General features: G+C 32.0%; 3 protein-coding genes and 2 long non-coding RNA genes across 5 annotated transcripts; 4 read left to right on the top strand and 1 right to left on the bottom strand.

Moving 5' to 3' along the window:
* Positions 1 to 98: 98 nt before the first annotated feature.
* LOC146927401 (uncharacterized) lies at positions 99 to 1,151 on the bottom strand. Its single transcript, XM_085707069.1, has one exon. It carries the CDS (start codon positions 1,149 to 1,151, stop codon positions 99 to 101), a length of 1,053 nt encoding a protein of 350 aa, XP_085563195.1.
* A 5,724-nt stretch (positions 1,152 to 6,875) lies between these two features.
* LOC146927400 (cationic peroxidase 1-like) lies at positions 6,876 to 8,866 on the top strand. Its single transcript, XM_085700674.1, has 4 exons — positions 6,876 to 7,202; positions 7,283 to 7,474; positions 7,811 to 7,976; positions 8,338 to 8,866. The coding sequence occupies exons 1-4, from the start codon at positions 6,933 to 6,935 to the stop codon at positions 8,721 to 8,723; spliced, it is 1,014 nt and encodes a 337-aa protein (XP_085556800.1). The 5' UTR covers positions 6,876 to 6,932; the 3' UTR covers positions 8,724 to 8,866.
* Positions 8,867 to 13,041: 4,175 nt separating this feature from the next.
* Positions 13,042 to 13,712, top strand: LOC146927399 (uncharacterized). The gene is made up of 2 exons (XR_015005661.1): positions 13,042 to 13,430; positions 13,599 to 13,712. It is a non-coding gene; the product is annotated as an uncharacterized LOC146927399 (long non-coding RNA).
* A 64-nt stretch (positions 13,713 to 13,776) lies between these two features.
* LOC146927397 (cationic peroxidase 1-like) lies at positions 13,777 to 19,152 on the top strand. The gene is made up of 4 exons (XM_085707068.1): positions 13,777 to 13,790; positions 13,846 to 13,976; positions 14,833 to 14,912; positions 18,592 to 19,152. The coding sequence occupies exons 1-4, from the start codon at positions 13,777 to 13,779 to the stop codon at positions 18,901 to 18,903; spliced, it is 537 nt and encodes a 178-aa protein (XP_085563194.1). The 3' UTR covers positions 18,904 to 19,152.
* Positions 14,915 to 17,076, top strand: LOC146927398 (uncharacterized). Its single transcript, XR_015005662.1, has 2 exons — positions 14,915 to 15,423; positions 15,545 to 17,076. It is a non-coding gene; the product is annotated as an uncharacterized LOC146927398 (long non-coding RNA).
* Positions 19,153 to 19,691: the final 539 nt, after the last annotated feature.

Genomic DNA, 19,691 nt, shown 5'->3' with positions numbered 1-19,691 from the left:
GAATCACCCCGCACAAGTTGTGCAAAGGATGAAGCAAACAAAAGTATTTACAAAGTCACAGTGCCTCAAAACGCAGGTGCACTAACAAACAATCAACACTAGTGGACACCCATACAGTGTAACGGATTTTTCCACCAGTCATGATAACTATAAGAGAAAGCACCCTGTTTTGACTTTAACCACAAAAAAGAATTAAGTTTAACTTTTTCCAGGAGCACGGAAGGATGCACAGCCACATTGTTGAAAACACGGTTGTTCCTTTCCTTCCAAATCACCCAAACAGATGCAAACCAAATTAACCGTAAATAAAGATAAGAGAATCTAGGCAAACCAGCCATATGAGTAAACTGCACAAAATGCTGACGTAGCTCTCCATGAAGAACTGATGAAATACCTAACCAATGCAACACAAGTAACCAAAGAGAACTGTAAATGTCACAGCCTAAGAACAAGTGAGAAGTTGTTTCCAAATCGCCGCAACCAGCTGTGCAAACTGTATCTGTTGGTTGAATAACTCTCCTCGTTGCCAAATTATTTTTAGTAGGCAATCTGTCACGAAGGAGACGCCATACAAACAAGGACACCTTTGAGGGAATAGACCTGTGCCAAACATCATCAACCCGCGATCTGTCAACACCTGCCCCTGAAGTAGTAAAAAAGTGATATGTTCCTCGAACAGTGTAACCATGGATTGGATCGAGTAACCACCGCCAAGTATCAGTTGATGTATCCTGCAAAACAACGTTATGAAGCATAACATAACACTCCCCCACACTCTCCTCCTCCCAAGCTAGTAACCGACGTCTCCACTCCCACGCTCCACCTCCCACTTCCCACCCTAACCTCCTCATCTCCTCTACTGTTCGCTCTTTATTCACAGCCAAATCAAAAAGGCGGGGAAATTTCAATCGTAATGGTAATTCCCCCACCCATTTGTCATACCAGAATAAAGTTTCCCTTCCATCACCCACCAACCGCCGTATATTGTCCTCAAACCAACTACCAACACCGATACCGACCCCCTCTCGGATCCTACAAATCGACCTCCACCATGAAGAACTCACATTCCCTCCATCCTTCAACCGCCCCCCCTCCTCCCCATACCGCGATTTCAAGACACGATACCACAACCCACCCTTATCAACCAACATCCTCCAACACCACTTTCCCAACAAAGAAATATTAAAATCTCCCACCCTCCTAACCCCCAAACCTCCATCCTCCTTAGGAGTGCAAATAGACTCCCAACTAATCCAGGCTATTTTCCTATTATCCTCACTACCCCCCCAAAAAAATGTTTTAAAAATAGATTCAATAGAAGAAATTATACCTGTAGGGGCTTTGAAAAAGGAAAGAAAGTAAACTGGAAGAGAGGACAGGACAGACTTCAGAAGTACCAGACGGCCACCGAAGGAAAGGAATTTATTCGATTATTTATTTGCCAGAACTCTTTTCTAATTTTTTATGAAATGTCTTCACAATATCATTTTCGATATAAATAGTCAGAAATTTCAGCAGAAAAATCATATTTCTAGTTTTATGAAACCTTATTCTCACTAACATTGTACTCATTTTATTATGAAACTATAATAATGGTCGACATTGAGCTTGTGTTGTTTTGAATGTTGAAATTAGAATATTTTTTTACTATTTTTTTTATTGAACTTAATGCTTAATGATGCTATTCTTTATTAGTTTTCTGCTTCAAATTTTAAATACAATGAACAAGTGACACCCTTTAAATTATAAAAAAAATAAGTTACACCTTTTAAAGAATAGCAGTTTGAGTAAAACCAAAAAAAGAAGAGCGTATTTATTTAGTTTGTCTGTGTAAAAATTTGGTGAAAAGTCATAATATTACTATTAGGGTTAATAGTGTTTTTCACCCATGTAATATAGTCCATTTCCGGTTTTCGCCCCTGTAAAAATTCCGGTTTGATTTATGCCCTTGTAAAAAATTTTTTTTTTCCGGAAAACACCCCTCTCCCCTCCAACTCAGCAGATTCGCTGACGTGACGCTGACTTGGCTTTTTTTTTCATTTTTTATTTTTTTTTTAATGCCACGCGTAAAAAAAAAATTCCAAGTCAGATTTTTTTTAAAAAAATATTTAAAAATAAATTTTTAAAAATAAAAAAAATCCAAAAAATAATAAAATATTCAGTTTTTTTTCCAGAAAATTAAAAAAATCGAAAAAAAATAAAAAAAATCCAAAAAATCATAAAAATAAAAAAGTTTTTTAAAAAAAATTTAAAAAATCGAAAATAATTTTTAAAAAATAAAAAATCCAAAAAATCATAAAAACATTCAGTTTTTTTAAAAAATTTAAAAAATTGAAATATAAAAAAACAGAAAAATAGTCATATTTTTTTTCCAAAAAATTTTAAAACCGGAAAAAAAATAGATTTTTTTGAAAAATTTAAAAATTAGAAAAAACCTATTAAGATTGTTTTTGGAAATTTAAAAAATCAGAAAATATTATCAGATTTTTTTAAAATTAAAAAGATTTTTAAAAATTCTGGAATTTAATTTTCAAAATACAAAAAAAGTAAATTTTCAAAATAAAAAAAAGGTCAGATTTTTTATAAAACATTCTGGAAAAAAAATAATTTTTAAAAATCTGAATACAAATATAGAAAAATTCAGATTTTTTATTCGAAAATCTTATACCACAATTTTAATAAAATATTGCGAAAAAAATCATTTCATTCCAAAAATTATTTTTTTTGCCTAATGATTCTAACAAAAATCCATTTTGGGGCTATAGTAAGACTTTTTATTCTCAAATAATATCAAAGGGTTTTGCCATCGTCGTGAAAAGATTTTATGAGATTTATGATTTATGATTTCTACCTCCTCTAAGGAAGAGCTTAATTATAGGAAAAATGGAATTTCCATGACTTTTATAAAAACCTCTAAATTTGTATTCAGATTTTTAAAAATTAATTTTTTTTCCAGAATGTTTTATAAAAAATCTGACCTTTTTTTTAATTTTGAAAATTTACTTTTTTTGTATTTTGAGAATTAAATTCCAGAATTTTTAAAAATATTTTTAATTTTAAAAAAATCTGATTATATTTTCTGATTTTTTAAATTTCCAAATACAATCTTAATAGGTTTTTTCTAATTTTTAAATTTTTCAAAAAAATCTAATTTTTTTTTCCGGTTTTAAAATTTTTTGGAAAAAAAATATGACTATTTTTCTGTTTTTTTATATTTCGATTTTTTAAATTTTTTAAAAAAACTGAATGTTTTTTGGATTTTTTTAAAATTATTTCCGATTTTTTAAATTTTTTTAAAAAAACTTTTTTATTTTTATATATTTTTGGATTTTTTTATTTTTTATAAATAATTTTTCGATTTTTTAAATTTTTTGAAAAAAACTTTTTTATTTTTATGATTTTTTGGATTTTTTTTATTTTTTATAAAAAAAATTTCGATTTTTTAAATTTTCTGGAAAAAAAAACTGAATATTTTATTATTTTTTGGATTTTTTTTATTTTTTAAAATTTATTTTTAAATATTTTTTTTAAAAAAATCTGACCTGGAAATTGTTTTTACACGTGGCATTAAAAAAAATAAAAAATGAAAAAAAAAAGCCAAGTCAGCGCCACGTCAGCGAATCTGCTGAGTTGGAGGGGGGAGGGGTGTTTTCCGGAAAAAATTTTTTTACAAGGGCATAAATCAAACCGGAATTTTTACAGGGGCGAAAACCGGAAATGACCTATATTACAGGGGTGAAAAACACTATTAACCCTTACTATTACGCTATTCCAGTTTAGTTATCAAGATTGGTAGCATTGATTACTCATATTATTAGTGGGGAGAGTACTATATATTTTTGTTTTTTTTTTTTTTTGAAAGAATATATTTTTGTTTTGTTACATGGAAGTACTGCATGTTGATATGGAGGATAACTAGTAGTACATGATTCTTGGGGTGGCGACAGCCCCTTTTGCTATATACCTCCCTTCGTCCCTGTCGGTGGTGGTCCGGCGGCGGCTCTACGGTGGTCCGGTGGCGGTTTCCGCGCGAAGGGGGTGCTGGCAGCAGCTTTTTTTTTTTTCCCTTCCAAGTATATGATACTTTTAAGACATATTCTTTGTTGCAAAAGACAAAAACTTTGCATCGGCGGAATGGTTGTTCTTAACTTGGGAAGAAAAAGGGAATGAGCGCCAAAGAGCACCGCAACACAATGCACAGTGGTCAAAGTCATCCTAGAGCTCACCCACCCAACTGACATCAGAAAGTGATTCAATCTAATCATAGCACTACTGTTTGGTTGAAATGAATTAAATCTACGACCTAGAAGAGGGAGGTCAGACATCCCCGTCAGAGAAATAAAATTCCCGAACTCTTGGGAATCACCATCAACACCACCGGACTCACCACTGCCACCCCTATAATTTCTGATGGGACAGTGGTCAAAGGCATCCTAGAGCTCACCCATCCATTTGATATCAAAAGGCAATCCAATATACTCATAGCACCACTGTTTGGTTGAAACAAATTAAATCAACGACATAGAAGAGGGAGGTTAGACAACCTGTCAGAAAAATAAAATTCCCGAATTCCCGAGAATCACCATCAACGCCATGCACCCAGGGCATGGCATTTTATGCCCATACGTCGAGCCATGAGCGTAGGGCATGATTGGAGCAGGCTAGAACTAATTTTTGCTACTTTTAAGTAGAAAATACCAGTTTTTAAGCCCAAACTCAAGTGGAAACCATGCCTATAAATACAAATCTCCTCTCATTCGTAATGGTTCATTCAGACTGAAGCGATTCAAGAGGAAGGCAAACACTAGGACAAGTCTCCCTTTATGCTTCAAGGTTATATGGGGTATAAAATACACATATTGGTTATGGGTTTGAAGCCATTTCTCCTCTTTTTATTGCTTTTAATAACAAATGTTTGTAATTAAATTAGATCTTAGATTAGTTGTTTCTCCTTCGAGTTTAAACTTAAGATCTCTAACTCCTTAATTGACTCAAACCAATGAAACTCCCAATTCTCCACTTTGCAACCTTTTCTCTCCTAAGAGCTTTTATGTTTTTGCCTCTTGGTGCAGTAATTCCATTAATTGTTTACAATCATGGGGTTGAAGTACCCTTGTAATTCTCATTAATAAATTTTTTATATAAAAAAAGTCTACATTATAATATTTAAAGGAAAGAATAAAAATTGAATAAAAAAGTTACGTATCAAGTTATTCTATTTCGTTTACGTTTCAAATAATGGAATTAAAATGAAACTATGGAATATTCAATGAAAGGAAACCTCTATTTCATTCGGTTCTGTTTTGCTCAGTTCCAATATGTTTCATTCCCCTATACTCACTTGATTTTAACTTCTTTTTTTTGTCAAGGATTTTAAAATATTCTAATAGAGCTAAACTAATTTAATGAAACTAAATTCATTAAATTAGTGAAAAAGAATATTCTAATAGAGCTAAACTAAGTGAAACTAAATTCATTGACGTAGAAGTCTTCCAAACCGAAATTGGAGAAAAATTCAACCAAGAAAAGAAATTTTCAAACCTTTACATTGTAATTATATAACTTTTTCAAAAAGATATTCTTTCATTCTCTTTCAATTGTTAGAATCATGCGTGTTGGAAAGTAGTCTTTACTAAATCTTATACATAATTAACTTTTATACGAATTACACTATATACACTCAACTAGTTTTTTCACAAAGCAAAACAATTTATTATTGATAAGATATATATATATAATAAAAGGCAAGTCACAATATATACGCCAGATCATTCCTATTTATTGATAAGGAAAAATTATAAAGTAGTAAAATATAACACTTCTACTTCTTTCTTGTTGAAAAAATGGAAAAGAGAATCAAGTCGAATATTATACTAAGACATTGTATTATATATTATTTGTCGTGATTTCTTAATTAGGACAATATAACAATCGTGTTTGCTACCTTGTTAAAATAAATACACAACAAAACACCTCTACTTAATCCTATATCCTATGATGCATTGTGATCAACACGTTATAACATCTAATATTCCTTTCCATTTCAAAATAAACATATAATATTCCTTTTATTTGTTTAATAGTTTCATGTCCATTAAGCATGCAGAGTTTCACGATGATGTTAATCTTGATTGAACAATTTGATCGAAAGTCCAGAGAAAAGTGTAATATGATCAGACGTTGATAGATTGATGACCATTTGAACTGAAATTTTTACAAGCATTATCTGTATATTGAGAAAATGTAACCATAGTTATTTTAATTTGTCAAAAAAAAAAAAAATGTGACCATATTATAATAGTGACAAAAAACACTAAAATTCATTTAGTGCATGATTTTAGTTTTTGTAAATATATATAGCCAACAGAAAAACAAAATTAATTATCTTGATTTCCAAAAACAACCAAAATTTTGAGGCAAAAGTAAAATACTTAAAAAAACCAAAGATGAGGGACATAAAGTGTAGTAATATTATTTTGAAAATTTTAACACACGAGAATCCATTTTAGATATATCTAAATTAACTTTTCCATTTGATAAATTTTAAAGACTGTACCCTTAAAAAAAAAAAAAAAATTCAAGACTGTATATTACCTAAGGTATAGGGTACGGATAATTTTTATTTTAGGAGAGTGGCATACGCCATAAAATCTGCAACATATCATTAAGTCAACTAGTTTAGCACAATCCAGCTAACAATATTGCATATAATCAAAATTTAATTATCAATAATTATCAAATAATCATATAGGAATGGTTGTCCAAAAAAATAATCATATAGGAATGGACGTACCCTAACACCCCTTCCCAAAAAAATAAAAAATAAATACATAATTCTTTCATCTATAAATAGGTGACACATTTCATCAACCAAATACAAATCAAAAACATCTCTTCTTATACCTTAAGAGTTGCTACTAATTAAAATTAACATGTCTATTGTTACTCATTCAAGGGTGACATTTTGTGTAATGATATGTCTTATTGGCCTAGTCTCAGCTTCAAATGTAATTCCTTCAGCAACTACTCTTGTGTCTTCTTTAATACCTACCCCTTATAGTGAGTTGAGTTCTACATTTTATGGTACAAGATGTCCTCGTGCTCTTTATATCATTAGGAGAGAAATAATTGCTGCTGTGTCGAAAGATCGTCGCTTGGGTGCATCCTTGCTCCGTCTTCATTTCCATGACTGCTTTGTTCAAGTAAGTCTTTGTAGCTCCATTTATCTTTAAAATTGATTCTATAAATATTCTTCTTATATATTGTTGCTATATTTTTGAAGGGGTGTGATGCATCAGTATTGTTGAAGGACACACCAACTTTCCAGGGAGAACAAAATGCCAGACCTAATGCCAATTCTCTTAGGGGTTTCGAATTCATAGACAGTTTAAAAGCTAAAATAGAAGCAGTGTGTCCCAATGTTGTTTCTTGTGCAGATATCTTAGCAGTTGCAGCCAGAGATTCTGTTGCTACCGTAAGTATTCTTCTCTAAAAAATAGTTAATTCAAAGAAGTTAAATTTGCGATAAATATATTTTTTTTTTGGTCTCAACAGTCGAGTGACAAAATATGAAGTTCAATCAGAAACTAGATAAAGTCTGATTAATAATTGTTTCTAGTTCAACGTTGATAAAATGTTTTTAAGCATTACATGCATAAAATTGAAAACTAATTTAATTTCTTTTTATGTTCTCTGTCTGTAATTTAAATTTTTCTGATAATTAATTTATTATTTATATTTATTTATGTACATTTACATGCATGTATAATTTGGGCCTAATAGTGTTGATGAATGATAAATATATTACCAGCTTGGTGGACCTATTTGGGGAGTTCGTTTGGGCAGAAGAGATTCAACAACTGCAAATTTTAATGCTGCTAATTCAGATTTACCTTCTCCATTCCTTAACCTTAGTGGCCTTATTGCTGCTTTCAACAAAAAGGGTTTCTCTGCTGATGAAATGGTTGCTTTATCAGGTAAACACGAAAAAGAACAACAATACGTACAAGAGATACTCCAACCTATATACAATTAGCTAATAAACACGAAGAAAAAAAATTCAATAACACGTACGAGAATACGTACCAAGTATGCCTAACTTGATTCTGACGACTTATATTTGATTTTCATATGTTTTGGCGAGAACAATTATAATTAAATTTACGGCTATAGTTGATTATAACCTAAAGTCGAAATTTTCCTTCTTTCTTTCTTCAAAAAAAAAACCTAAAGTCGAAATTTATAGTTTTTGTCTCCGAACGTGATCTCAAATTTATTGTTCATCTCGCGTGACATGCACTTGTATGTTTATAATAAGTTAAATTTGTTTTTCTTTAGGTGCACACACAATAGGAAAAGCAAAATGTGCAGTATTCAAAAACCGGATTTACAACGAAAGCAACATAAATCCTTATTACAGAAGATCATTGCAAAACACATGTCCAAGGAATGGTGGTGATAACAACTTAGCCAATTTAGACAGCACAACTCCAGCATTCTTTGACAATGCTTATTACAGAAATTTAGTATTCAAAAGAGGTCTTTTGCATTCTGATCAAGAACTCTATAACGGCGGTTCCACTGACTACAAAGTGTTGGCTTACGCCAGAAATCCGTATCGCTTTAGATTCGATTTCGCTAAGGCGATGATTAAGATGGGAAATCTTAGCCCTCTCACTGGAAACCAGGGTCAGATCAGAAAATATTGCAGTAGAGTGAATTAAGTGTGAATTTGGTTATGTGCAAGTACTAATTAAATCATAAATGTGTCAAATATTGTTCATTAGTATCAAGTTGTTAAAAAGTATTACATGGCAGAAGTATTCAAGATGTTTACATTTTTCGTGTATAATTATTGCTTGATGAATGTCCCTTTGTAATGTAATTTCCTATTTTCTTTTAGTATTTCAAATTATGACTATTTTTTATTATATATATTCAATTCAATTGGTGACATACCTTCCATTTTTTTGCTTAAATGTATTTTCTTTTCCCTTACTTCTTAATTTTGTAATTTGAACACTCTATTATCCATTGTGCAGTTTTTACTCTTTACATTTACTTTTTTACTCATTTACTAGCCCCAGTCAAATTTTGACCAAAAATCATGTGGATATTTTTTATTTATATTTGTAATTGGCCAAAATGGAAATTAATAAATTGACTTAAAAAACAAACTGATTCTGATGTAACGTGGCATTTCCAACTCATTAAGGGTGTATTTGTTAAACAAACTGAATTGTGTTAGATTTTTGTGGTTTCTTTTTCTAAGTGTTAAAAATTTGGTTAGAATCTGAGCTATGCAGATTCTGACTTAGAGTCTGAATGCAACGGATAAGTACAGAACATAAAGATAAAGAGACAGAGAGAGAAAGTAAACACAAAGCAATTTTATACTAGTTTTTCTCACAACACAGGAATAGTCTAGTTGCCTTGCACTTCTAAGGGATTTCACTATAATTTCATAGGATTACAAATTGCTCTAGGACACTTTCAAGAGACTTCTTTGCTCAAGCACAAATGCTCAAGACTTCCTTGCACTGACTGAGACTTCCTAGATGCTAAGGGTTTCACCAAGAGAATTGTATGCTCAAGCACGCAGGCAAGAGACTTTGTAAATGTTTACACAAGTAAAAAAATCAATTTATTCTTACACTGGATTTAACAATGGTAGTGGAAACTGAACAAATGAACAGACTCTTTAGGATTTCTAAGATATAAACTTGAATACAATAATCCTAAGTGTTTTGCGCTATTTGATTTGACAAAGTAATGGCACAGTAAATTAACACAGTCTTGTTATTCTTCTTCAGGTCTTCAGCTCCTTATATAGGCAATCATTTGAGAGATGTTAGAGAAGACTGCCATCACAAATAGAGTCGTTGAGAAAATTCAATCAAGAATGTTGGTCCTTTGCCTGATATGAATAATTCCGTTGAATAGTCCTTTGAATTTCCTTTGCTGAAAGTAGAATTATTTGTTGCATTCCTTTTGTTCTTGAGGTCCTTTCTCTGTTTTCACACATAGACAGAAGAAAACAAAAGAACTGCTCTATCAGATACTATGATATGGGCAGTACAAAACCTAAGTGGATTCTGGGTCCCTCAGAAATTTTCTCAAATCTGAGGGTCATCCAAGTTTGGTCGTCTGCTTCTGAGTCTGATGACCTTCACAGAATTTGTTAAGGTAACTCTCCAGCTTGTGAGGCATCCTTTTTCTAAGGACGTTGACTCCTGGTTGACCTTCCTTTAAATCTTCTACCACAGTCTTCTACGCTTCACTTGATCCTTTTGATGCTCTTCATATGCTCATTTTTCAATGATAGATTCATTCTTTGATTCAGCACACTTGAACATATATATGTTAATATTCCAATTGTTCTTCAATATTTTGTTATCATCAAAACCCTTGAGGAATTGTATGAACCATTCTTGTTCCAACATTTGTTTTAAATTTTTTCTTAAAATAAAAACCAGTTTTGTCATTTTTCAGTGTTTGTTTTGAATTTTTAGAAAAATCTTTTTATCAAAATAATCTAATTTGTCTCTAAAATGAAAAGCTATTTAGATTAGTTTTTTTTAAATTTTTTTTTTTCGAAAACAAGGAGATAACACATGTACTTTTTTTTTTGGTGGTGGCCGGGTTTGAACCCCGGACCTTGCATATATTATGCATTGTCCATACCAACTAAGTTAAGCTCACGAGGACATGTGACTAACACATGGGTTTGGAGGAATAGCTTCTGATTTTATTTTTTTTAAAATCTCTGAATTTTTCTAACACAATTTTTATTTTTTTTGGTTAAAGAAAACGCACCCCAAGTATCTTTAGACCTGTGGCTATTCCTTACTTTCACTCCCATTTCATACTTTGATGGTCACAACTCACAATCATATAAATACACCATTTACCAGAATAATTACATATGAATATGAACCTTGAATTTATTAGGGTTCCTTAGGTGTTAAAGCGACATAGAAGATAGAAGAGAAGAATCTTAATCACTGTTGCTCATCTGAATCCATCCCTTTTAATTTTCTACAATCAAACAACTACTCTTATTGTGCAAACAATTCAAACTTGCAAAACCATATTGTCTTTTATTGTTTTTAGTCAATAAATTACGTTAATTGCTTCATTGAATGACAATACATGTGGAAATGATAACTTATTACTTTATTACATGTTACGATTTTGTGCACTTGTCAATTTATCCATTACACACTTCCACAATTCTCACACACATTATGCGCCATTGGACATTGTGTATTATTTCCCAGTTGTCTCTACAATTGAATTTCTGGAGGGAAAGTTTCATCATAAGATAACAAAATTGTTCTTTAGAGGGCAAGCCTCCACATGATTAGAGATTTTGTTGGTATCAAAGGCTAAGCTTATCACCGGAGGAGGAGCTACCAACAATGACTTTTTTTTTGAAGAAAACTACCAACAATGACTTCTTGTTCTTTAATGATACTACGTCAAAAGTTGATGGACATTTTGACTTTTATCTTCATTGACCACATACAGAGTGCAAATGATCATCTATTACTATTAGGAAAGTACGACCAAACACTACTCTTGCGTATAAACTTCACTTTTATCTTGGGCGTATCCGAAGCATAGGCTCATTTATCCTCTTGTGACTAACACAACCATACAATTATTGTATGAGATGCTTTGGTAGCATTCTTTTGAGCATGTCTTCACTCGTTGAGTAAAGGATAAGAATTAGGTTTCTACGAATGAAGCAAACATTATGGATAACATTGTTCTCTTATACTCAATTATTATCAAGACCAAAATTATAGGTAATTGTTCTTCAAACCACTTTGGTGCACCATAATCCAACTAGAACACAAAAGCCAAGATAGCATACAACTAAAAACAAAACTTCTAAAAAGCCACACAAGAGACAAAATTCCCAAGACCAACATTAGAGAGGGAAAGCCACAAAGCAGCCAACCCAATGCGAAAGCCAAGGACAAAAATGGTCTAATCTCCTCTACATAAACACTATTAAGCCTAAAATAGAATCATTGGATGTTTCACCAACCACTCGTAGAAGGCACATCGATGCCCATGGTTCTTGCCAAAAAATTCTTTCGACAAGGAGAATTTTATCCTATCAATGAGGTGCTCAATTAAGCCGGTCTTTCTAAAGAAAAACTTCATTCAGGGACTCTTATATGAACCACAAAACCAAATGCCTAACCGAAAAAGAACAATTACCTAACCCTACCACCACACCTCGTGTCTGAAAACCATCAAACACACTAACCACATTTCTGGAGGTAACACTAAATCCCATCCTAACCACATGAAAAATACTAAACCGAACCTGAAAAGCAAAATCACATGTGATAAACAAGTGACAACTTGAATCCACCCTTAGTATTATGTATTTTTTTATGAGAATATTTGATCCTTTAAAATTTCAGACTATATATATTAAGAAATAATAAATTTAAATAAGTTTAGACCATTTTACCCTTAATTCATTTAATAAAAATATAATCCATTTAACTTATGTTTTTGGTTGTTGTAAGCATATGGACAAAACAAAAAACGACATTCATAGTAATAAAAAAAAGTGCCAAAAATAAAAACATTATTTGTATTTTAGTTTTTTAAAAAAGCAAAATTTTGGATATACAAATAAAAGCTGAAAAGAAAAGAAAAACCAAAGATTATAGGTAGAGGGTGTACTAGTAATTCTTTTTGAAAGTTTTAACACAAAAGATTCCATTTTTGATGTATCAAAATAACTTTTCTAATTCACTAATATTGAAGACTGTATAGGCAGGCTATAAATAATATATTTATTTTCCCCCAACAAAATACATATTTTATTTTAGGACAGTGGCATTCGCCACAATATCTGCAGAATATCATTTAGTCAACTAGCTTAGCATAATCCAGCTAACAACATTGTATATAATCAAAATTTATTATGAAAATTCATACAGGAATGGTCCTCCACAATGTTCATGTTGTAATCAAATAAGACGTGTGTCCAAACCTTAAACAAAAAATAAGCAAAAAAATTAATTCCTTCATGTATAAATAGTTGACACATTTCATCAACCAAGCACAAATCAAAAACATCTCTTAATTATCCAAAACTATAACATTGAGAGTTCCTCAAAATTAATACTAACATGGGTGTTTTTCCTCGTTCTATGGTGACATTTTGTGTGTCGATATGTCTTATTGGCATAGTCTCAGCTTCAAATGTAATTCCTTCAGCAACTACTTATGTGTCTAATTTGATACCTAATCCTTCTAGTGAGTTGAGTACCTCTTTTTATCTTACAAGGTGTCCTCTTGCTGTTCAAATCGTTAGGGCAGCAATAACAACTGCTGTATTGAAAGATCCTCGTTTGGGTGCATCCTTGCTTCGTCTTCATTTTCATGACTGCTTTGTTCAAGTAAGTCTTCGAATCATATAAAATTCGAATTTCATGACTGCTTTGATTCATTTTTTTATCGTATCTAGTTATAATTTTTTGGCTTAATAGCAGTTTTGGCCCTCTGTCTCAAGAAGTTGCGATTTTGGCCCCTTAACAAAATAATTCTAATTGCTTTGATTTTCGAAGGGGTGTGATGCATCAGTATTGTTAAAGGACACACCAACTTTCAAGGGAGAACAAAATGCCAGACCCAATGCCAATTCTCTGAGGGGTTACGAAATCATTGACAGTGTAAAAGCTCTATTAGAGTTACGCTGTCCCAATGTTGTTTCCTGTGCAGATATATTAGCACTTGCAGCAAGAGATGCTGTTCTTGCTGTAAGTATTCTTCTTGAAATAATTTTCTCTTTTCTTTCTCAAATATATGAGAAAGAAGAGACTCAACAACTGCAGATTTCAATGCTGCTAATTCTGATTTACCTTCGCCATTTCTTGATCTTGATGGCCTTATTGCTGCTTTCAAGAAAAAGGGGTTTTCAGCTGATGAAATGGTTGCTTTATCAGGTAAATATCCATTGCATGCAAGCAAATTTAACAATCATATATTTTTGCAATGGAAATCCCTTATGGCACATGTTATTGCTAATGTAGTAAAAACTTAACCTTTGTATTTATAATTGTGCAATAAAAAAAAAATTTAAATGTTTTTTCAAGACATCAGGACGGACTCCACTTGTGTACCATTAAGGTACCAATGGTGTAGACCATTGGCCAATTAGAGTGCGCCACCTACCAATGTTACTTTATAAATGTTTTATTTGATATATTTTTTAAAGGGTGTGCCACGTGGCACAATCTAATTGGACAATGGTATATACCATTATGGTACACAAGTGTTATCCCATAAGGACCATCTCTGGATTTCTTAACATGTGTCTTATGGTCAACATCGCCATTTTCTTATTAATAATGCAAAAAATAACAATCATATAATTTATCTTATTGGTTAATTTAGCACCACTTGTGCTCTTCATTGCGTTCTAATAAAACTTGTTTGATGCTATAAAAAAAAAAAAAACTATATGCAAATGAAAAATTAATACCATGCAAGAGGTATAGGTATTAGGTATCTTGAAATTCAAGTGGTCTACTTTCTAAGAATATACTCAAAATGATCAGCATAATACTCTTAATAAGTTCAATAGCCATGCAATATTAAGTTGATTCTGAAGATTTAAATTTGATTTTGATATAGTTGTGGAATTTTAGATTAGAATCAATTTTGCATCTAAGACTAATTCAAGCTTAATGTTAGGATTCGTTGTTTTCGCCTCCATAAATTATTTTTACACTCAAATTTATTGTTCAAACATCTACTTCTTATATATATTTTTAACAAGTAGAATTTGTTGTTATATAGGTGCTCACACAATAGGAAAAGCACAATGCGGCCTCTTCCGAAACAGGATTTACAACGAAAGCAACATAGATCCTAATCATATCATACTTACTCTAAAAGCTAATTAGGTCAAGCAATTGCTTAACCCTAATTGCCTTGGTGTTTTCCCTCCCAAACATATAATTTAGGTGTGTTAAGCAAGCCATTGTGCCTTCTAAACTAGCCTTAAAAACGTGTCCTACAAGTCAAAGACACATCATTTATTGCTTTTTCAAATTTTTTTTTTCTTCCAAGGTGCATTTACTGCTTTGTCTCCCACGATCAATTTTTTATTTTCGTTTTCTAAAAATACAAAATTTATCTCTGTCATGTCTTCAACTTCAATCCATCTTTTCTTTAATGTTCCATCTCTCTCTTTCTCTAAATTTTGTTCCTACCTCTCTTCTTCCTTCATCATCCCTGAAAGTTAAAGTTGATTTGTTCCTCACCGCCAAATCACTCCTTTCTCCTTTGATTTGTTCCTCTCATCCCTGAATGAGATAATTGTAGAGGCTATGGATTCTTCTAAGCCTTGGGAAACATTTCGGTGACGATTGGATTTCCACCGTTAAGGTAATTCTTAGATGCTCTCTTTGGAATTATGGTTGAAAATGAAATTTAAAATTAATCTATATGTTAGTTGATTTTCATTGGATTTGTATGATACTAATTTCTACGACCTCTCTTTTTTCAGCTATGAAATCTATTTCATATTTCTGGATGTCAATATGAAAATACGTGAGTCCAACGGTTGATCTTAACAAATACTATTTTCTTAAACTACATAAGTTTTTCCGTTTCTTTTCATATGATCCTGTTTACTTTATTAAGTATAGATATAGATTTAGGGTTATGATTAATTCTGTTTGTATATTCATGTTGTTCATGTGTTTTAGATTAGCTAACCTAATGTCGTATATTCATGTTGCGTCGGGTTGGTCCCGGCTGTTAGGTGGTTTTTTGGGCAGCGCTTATGCTGCGGTCATGACAGTTTCAGCTGCTGTCATGACAGTTTCAGCAGCTGTTGCTGCTGTTTTTACTGTTACAAGATCTGTTTGGTGTTTTTTATTGCCTGGTCCAGCCGCTGTTAGGTGTTCTATGGGAGCTCTTTTCAGTGTTGTGTTTTTCGAAGGTGGAGGCATAGCTATGAGTCTGAATTTTGGTGGTTTTATTGGATTTCAAACTCATAGCTTACGCCATTTTGCTTCATCTTTGTTAGCACGGCTGTTGCGCGCCATTTTTTTTTCGGTTTTTGGTTAGGGCTGTTTTGTGTGTTTTTGGGTGGATGTTACGCCTACATGTGGCATCTTTGTTTTCTTTTTCATCGCCTCTTTGCCCCTTGCGAGAGTCTCGGTTATTAATAATATTTGGCCGATTGAAAAAAAAAAGGGTTTGGTGTAGTGGTCTCGATGTGGTTTAGACTGATGCATTTTTTGTTAGAGGAGTATTCTTGAAGTATAGGTTCTCATTGCGGCTATACGTTGGTTTTAATTTTCTGCTACTGTTCTGTTTTACATTTTGGTTTTAATTTTTTGGGTCTACAAGTTAGTAGCATGGCACTTCGGCTTTGGTTTTTTGAGGTATGCTATGAATGTTTAGATTTGGCCGCTCCTCATTTCAAATGTTTTGGTTCTTGGTTTTTGCTGCAGTGGGCGCTTCTATTGGCAATTGTTTAGAAGGAAAGAAGAAAAAAAAACTATCTGAATGTCAATTTATGGCTTCAACCGTTCATTTGATTTACACAGTTTTATTCATCTTATGTTATCTGAATGTGCTGTTGGATTGTGGAGGGATATTGTCTAAAATGAGCTTTATTTTATTTCACTCCTTCATGATTGGAATCGTTGCAGGTTTTCCTTACTTCGCATTCATCTATTACGGAACAGCTGCAAATTGACATTCATCTATTGGGAAGGCAATAACTGCTCCTTATGTATGCATATTTAAACATACTAGAGTGGCATTCTAAGCCATTTGTGAAGAAAATAAAAGATTATTTGCTGCTTACTTTTGATTGTGGATTGACATATGTGAATTGATTGATCTAACTGAAAACTTTTGATGATTTGCAGCTAGATTTTGAGAGTCAAATGAAATTAAAAGCATGGCAGGCACAAAACATCCCACATCATACTATTACCAAGCAAGTGGGTACTAGAGAATTCGTAGGAGTTGTTGCCCTATGACAGTGTATACATATGGTTGTTTTAATTGGCTAATTTTACAGATTTTTATAGTCTTCTTTAACTCGATGTTTGTATTGGTCTTCAGCTGTTTTTTCAAAATAGTTTGGCTCTCCAGCGTAGTTAGTTTTGGTTTGTTTTCTTTGAATGGTTTCTTATGCTCTCTTGGTTCTTATTTCTCTCTGTTTCTTTTAGTGCTCCTGCATAACTACTGTGTTTCCTTTTGTCTCTTTCTAATGTTTATATTAATGTTATGTAACATATATCTCTTTAGTCTACACACTTTCATTTGCTTCTTTGACTTCAATTCGTCTTCTCGATTGTTCCAATTTGTTAGAGTAATTAAAAGTGATGTTCTATTAAGAAGAGAAAATCTGAACATGATGTGTGCTAAATATAATTGTTTAGAGATATTCTAAATACAGAAGGATTGAATTTTGACAAACAAAAAAAAAATTAATCATAATGTTTACTTTGGTAACAAAATTCTTAATTGATCGATCATTTTGAAAGAAAAAAATCTTAAATCTATGTACAAAAATCATAATAATGATATATCATATATATCTTGAAATTTATGTTATAATAAACCCCAAGGTTATCCCACAAAGTTTGTATACCTAGGTTATTTTTGACACCATATGATATAAGAATTTCCTTAAATTTTACCAAAGACAATTTTCGTTGGTTGTATCATTCGTAATAACCATAAGTAAAAGTCAAATAAATCACTTAAACATGTTGGATATATTTTTCAACATCTTTATTCTTACATGGTTAATTATATGTTGTAATTACAAGAGTAGTCTCATGGTATGGGTTGAAGATATTGATAACTAATGATGAAGACGAGAATGTAATCTTTGTTTACACTAACCCCTAATATAATTACTTAACAAGGTGTTCCAATGATGTCGTTAAGGAATATAGATAAAAAAATCAGTATAATGCAATGGATAAATTTGTCCTTGAAGGAAATGTCATATCTGGAAGCAATATAGACGAGAAAGTTTTTATACCAAGATTATCTCTTACACCTTCTGATGTCAGGATGCCTTTGAAATTTTAACGAAGACAATTTCTGATAGGTGTTTCCTGCGCAATGACTATTAACAAAAGTCAAAGACAATCTTTGAAGAAAGTTGGGATATATAGTTGTCAAGTCCTATGTTTTCACACGGCGTTATATGTTGCAATATCAAGGGCTACCTCAAGAGATGGATTGAAGATGCTTATAACAGATGAAAGTGGTCAAGATACCAATGTGACTTCAAATGTAGTATACCGAGAAGTATTTCATAATGTAAGATAAGTTGTGCTGAAAATCAACGATTTTTGTACGCTATTTTAATGTATTGCATTCCAATAGTAGCAACAAACTATATTACTAAAAGTCACCATTATACGACTAATATTTATTGTAATTGGAATTTTATAAAAAATTACTTACATTGATTTAGTTATAACCAACTCCCTTATAATATTGATTCAGATATAACCAACTCCCTATATTAAGCTGGTAGGACCCGTGCGGAGCACGGGTCGATGGTCTAGTTACGCAAAATCATTACAAGGGTTTTTACCATGTCCAAAGAGTGGTGGTGATAACAACTTAGCTTCTTTAGACACCACAACTCCAAATTTCTTTGACAATGCTTATTACAGAAACTTATTGAACAAGAAAGGTCTTTTGCATTCTGATCAACAACTCTATAATAATGGTTCTACCGATTACAAAGTTCTGGCTTACGCCAATAACCCGTTACTCTTCAGCTTCGATTTTGCTAACGCGATGTTTAAGATGGGAAATCTTAGCCCTCTAACTGGATACCAGGGTCAGATAAGAAAATATTGCAGCAGAGTGAACTGAGTTTGAATTTGGTCATGATTTTGTCGAGGTTTTTTTTGTTGTCGATGATGATTTTTGGTTCGAAGTTAAGTATCAAGTGGTTTTTATCAAGTGTTGAGTGTTCGCCATCCTATGTTTACTTTTTTTTGGATGTAACTATTATTTGATGAATGTCCCTTTAAATTTGTATTGTAAATTTATGTTTTTCTTTCGGTATTTTTTTTTTTTTTGGGTAACAATATAGATAGAACAAGAAGAATGTGGTATTTGAAACTATGTCATTTTTTTATTATAGATATTGAATTCAATTGGTAATATACCTTGCCATTTCAGTTAAATATAATTTGTGATGCTTCTAGATGTGTTTTCGTTTAATGAACATACACTATTAGTCAACGTTATGTTAGTTTGTTTGTTAATTCAAGTTGTTAAGTGATCCAATCAAGCTTATTTGATTAATCACATTAGAGATTTAGTTTGTTTTTATTTGTTACAAAGTTTCCTAGAATATAGCTTATACTTGTTAGGGTTGTTACATGACTTGTACTTCAAGTAACCTAGCATACACTTGTATATAAGCTACTCCTCATGTATAGTTTCATAGATCAAATAATACACGATCAAATACTTCTATTCTCATTATTCTTTTATTCTTCTATTCTCTCTAATCCAACAAAACTCAAAACCCTAAAACCCTAACTTGTTGATCAAGTAGTTTTGCTGCACTATCAAGTTGTCATCAAGACCCTCTGGTTTCGTTCTAAGGGGTAATAGAGATCTTCAATCACGCAATTTTAAGGTCGAAACGC

This window comes from Medicago sativa, chromosome 4, assembly GCF_051527215.1.
Source record: "Medicago sativa cultivar Bolivia chromosome 4, Bolivia_mono, whole genome shotgun sequence".
Classification (NCBI taxonomy): Eukaryota; Viridiplantae; Streptophyta; class Magnoliopsida; order Fabales; family Fabaceae; genus Medicago; species Medicago sativa.
This window is presented reverse-complemented; position numbering and strand designations above follow the sequence as displayed.

Excerpts from the sequence above, each read along its gene's own strand:
- LOC146927401 (XM_085707069.1), bottom strand. The coding sequence starts at position 1,151 with ATGTTGGTTGATAAGGGTGGGTTGTGGTATCGTGTCTTGAAATCGCGG.
- LOC146927400 (XM_085700674.1), top strand. The coding sequence starts at position 6,933 with ATGTCTATTGTTACTCATTCAAGGGTGACATTTTGTGTAATGATATGT. Across the intron at positions 7,203-7,282 it reads TCCATGACTGCTTTGTTCAA|GGGTGTGATGCATCAGTATT; the intron begins GTAAGTCTTTGT and ends ATATTTTTGAAG. Across the intron at positions 7,475-7,810 it reads CCAGAGATTCTGTTGCTACC|CTTGGTGGACCTATTTGGGG; the intron begins GTAAGTATTCTT and ends ATATATTACCAG.
- LOC146927397 (XM_085707068.1), top strand. Across the intron at positions 13,977-14,832 it reads TGAAATGGTTGCTTTATCAG|GTGCTCACACAATAGGAAAA; the intron begins GTAAATATCCAT and ends GTTGTTATATAG. Across the intron at positions 14,913-18,591 it reads GCAACATAGATCCTAATCAT|GCAAAATCATTACAAGGGTT; the intron begins ATCATACTTACT and ends TGGTCTAGTTAC.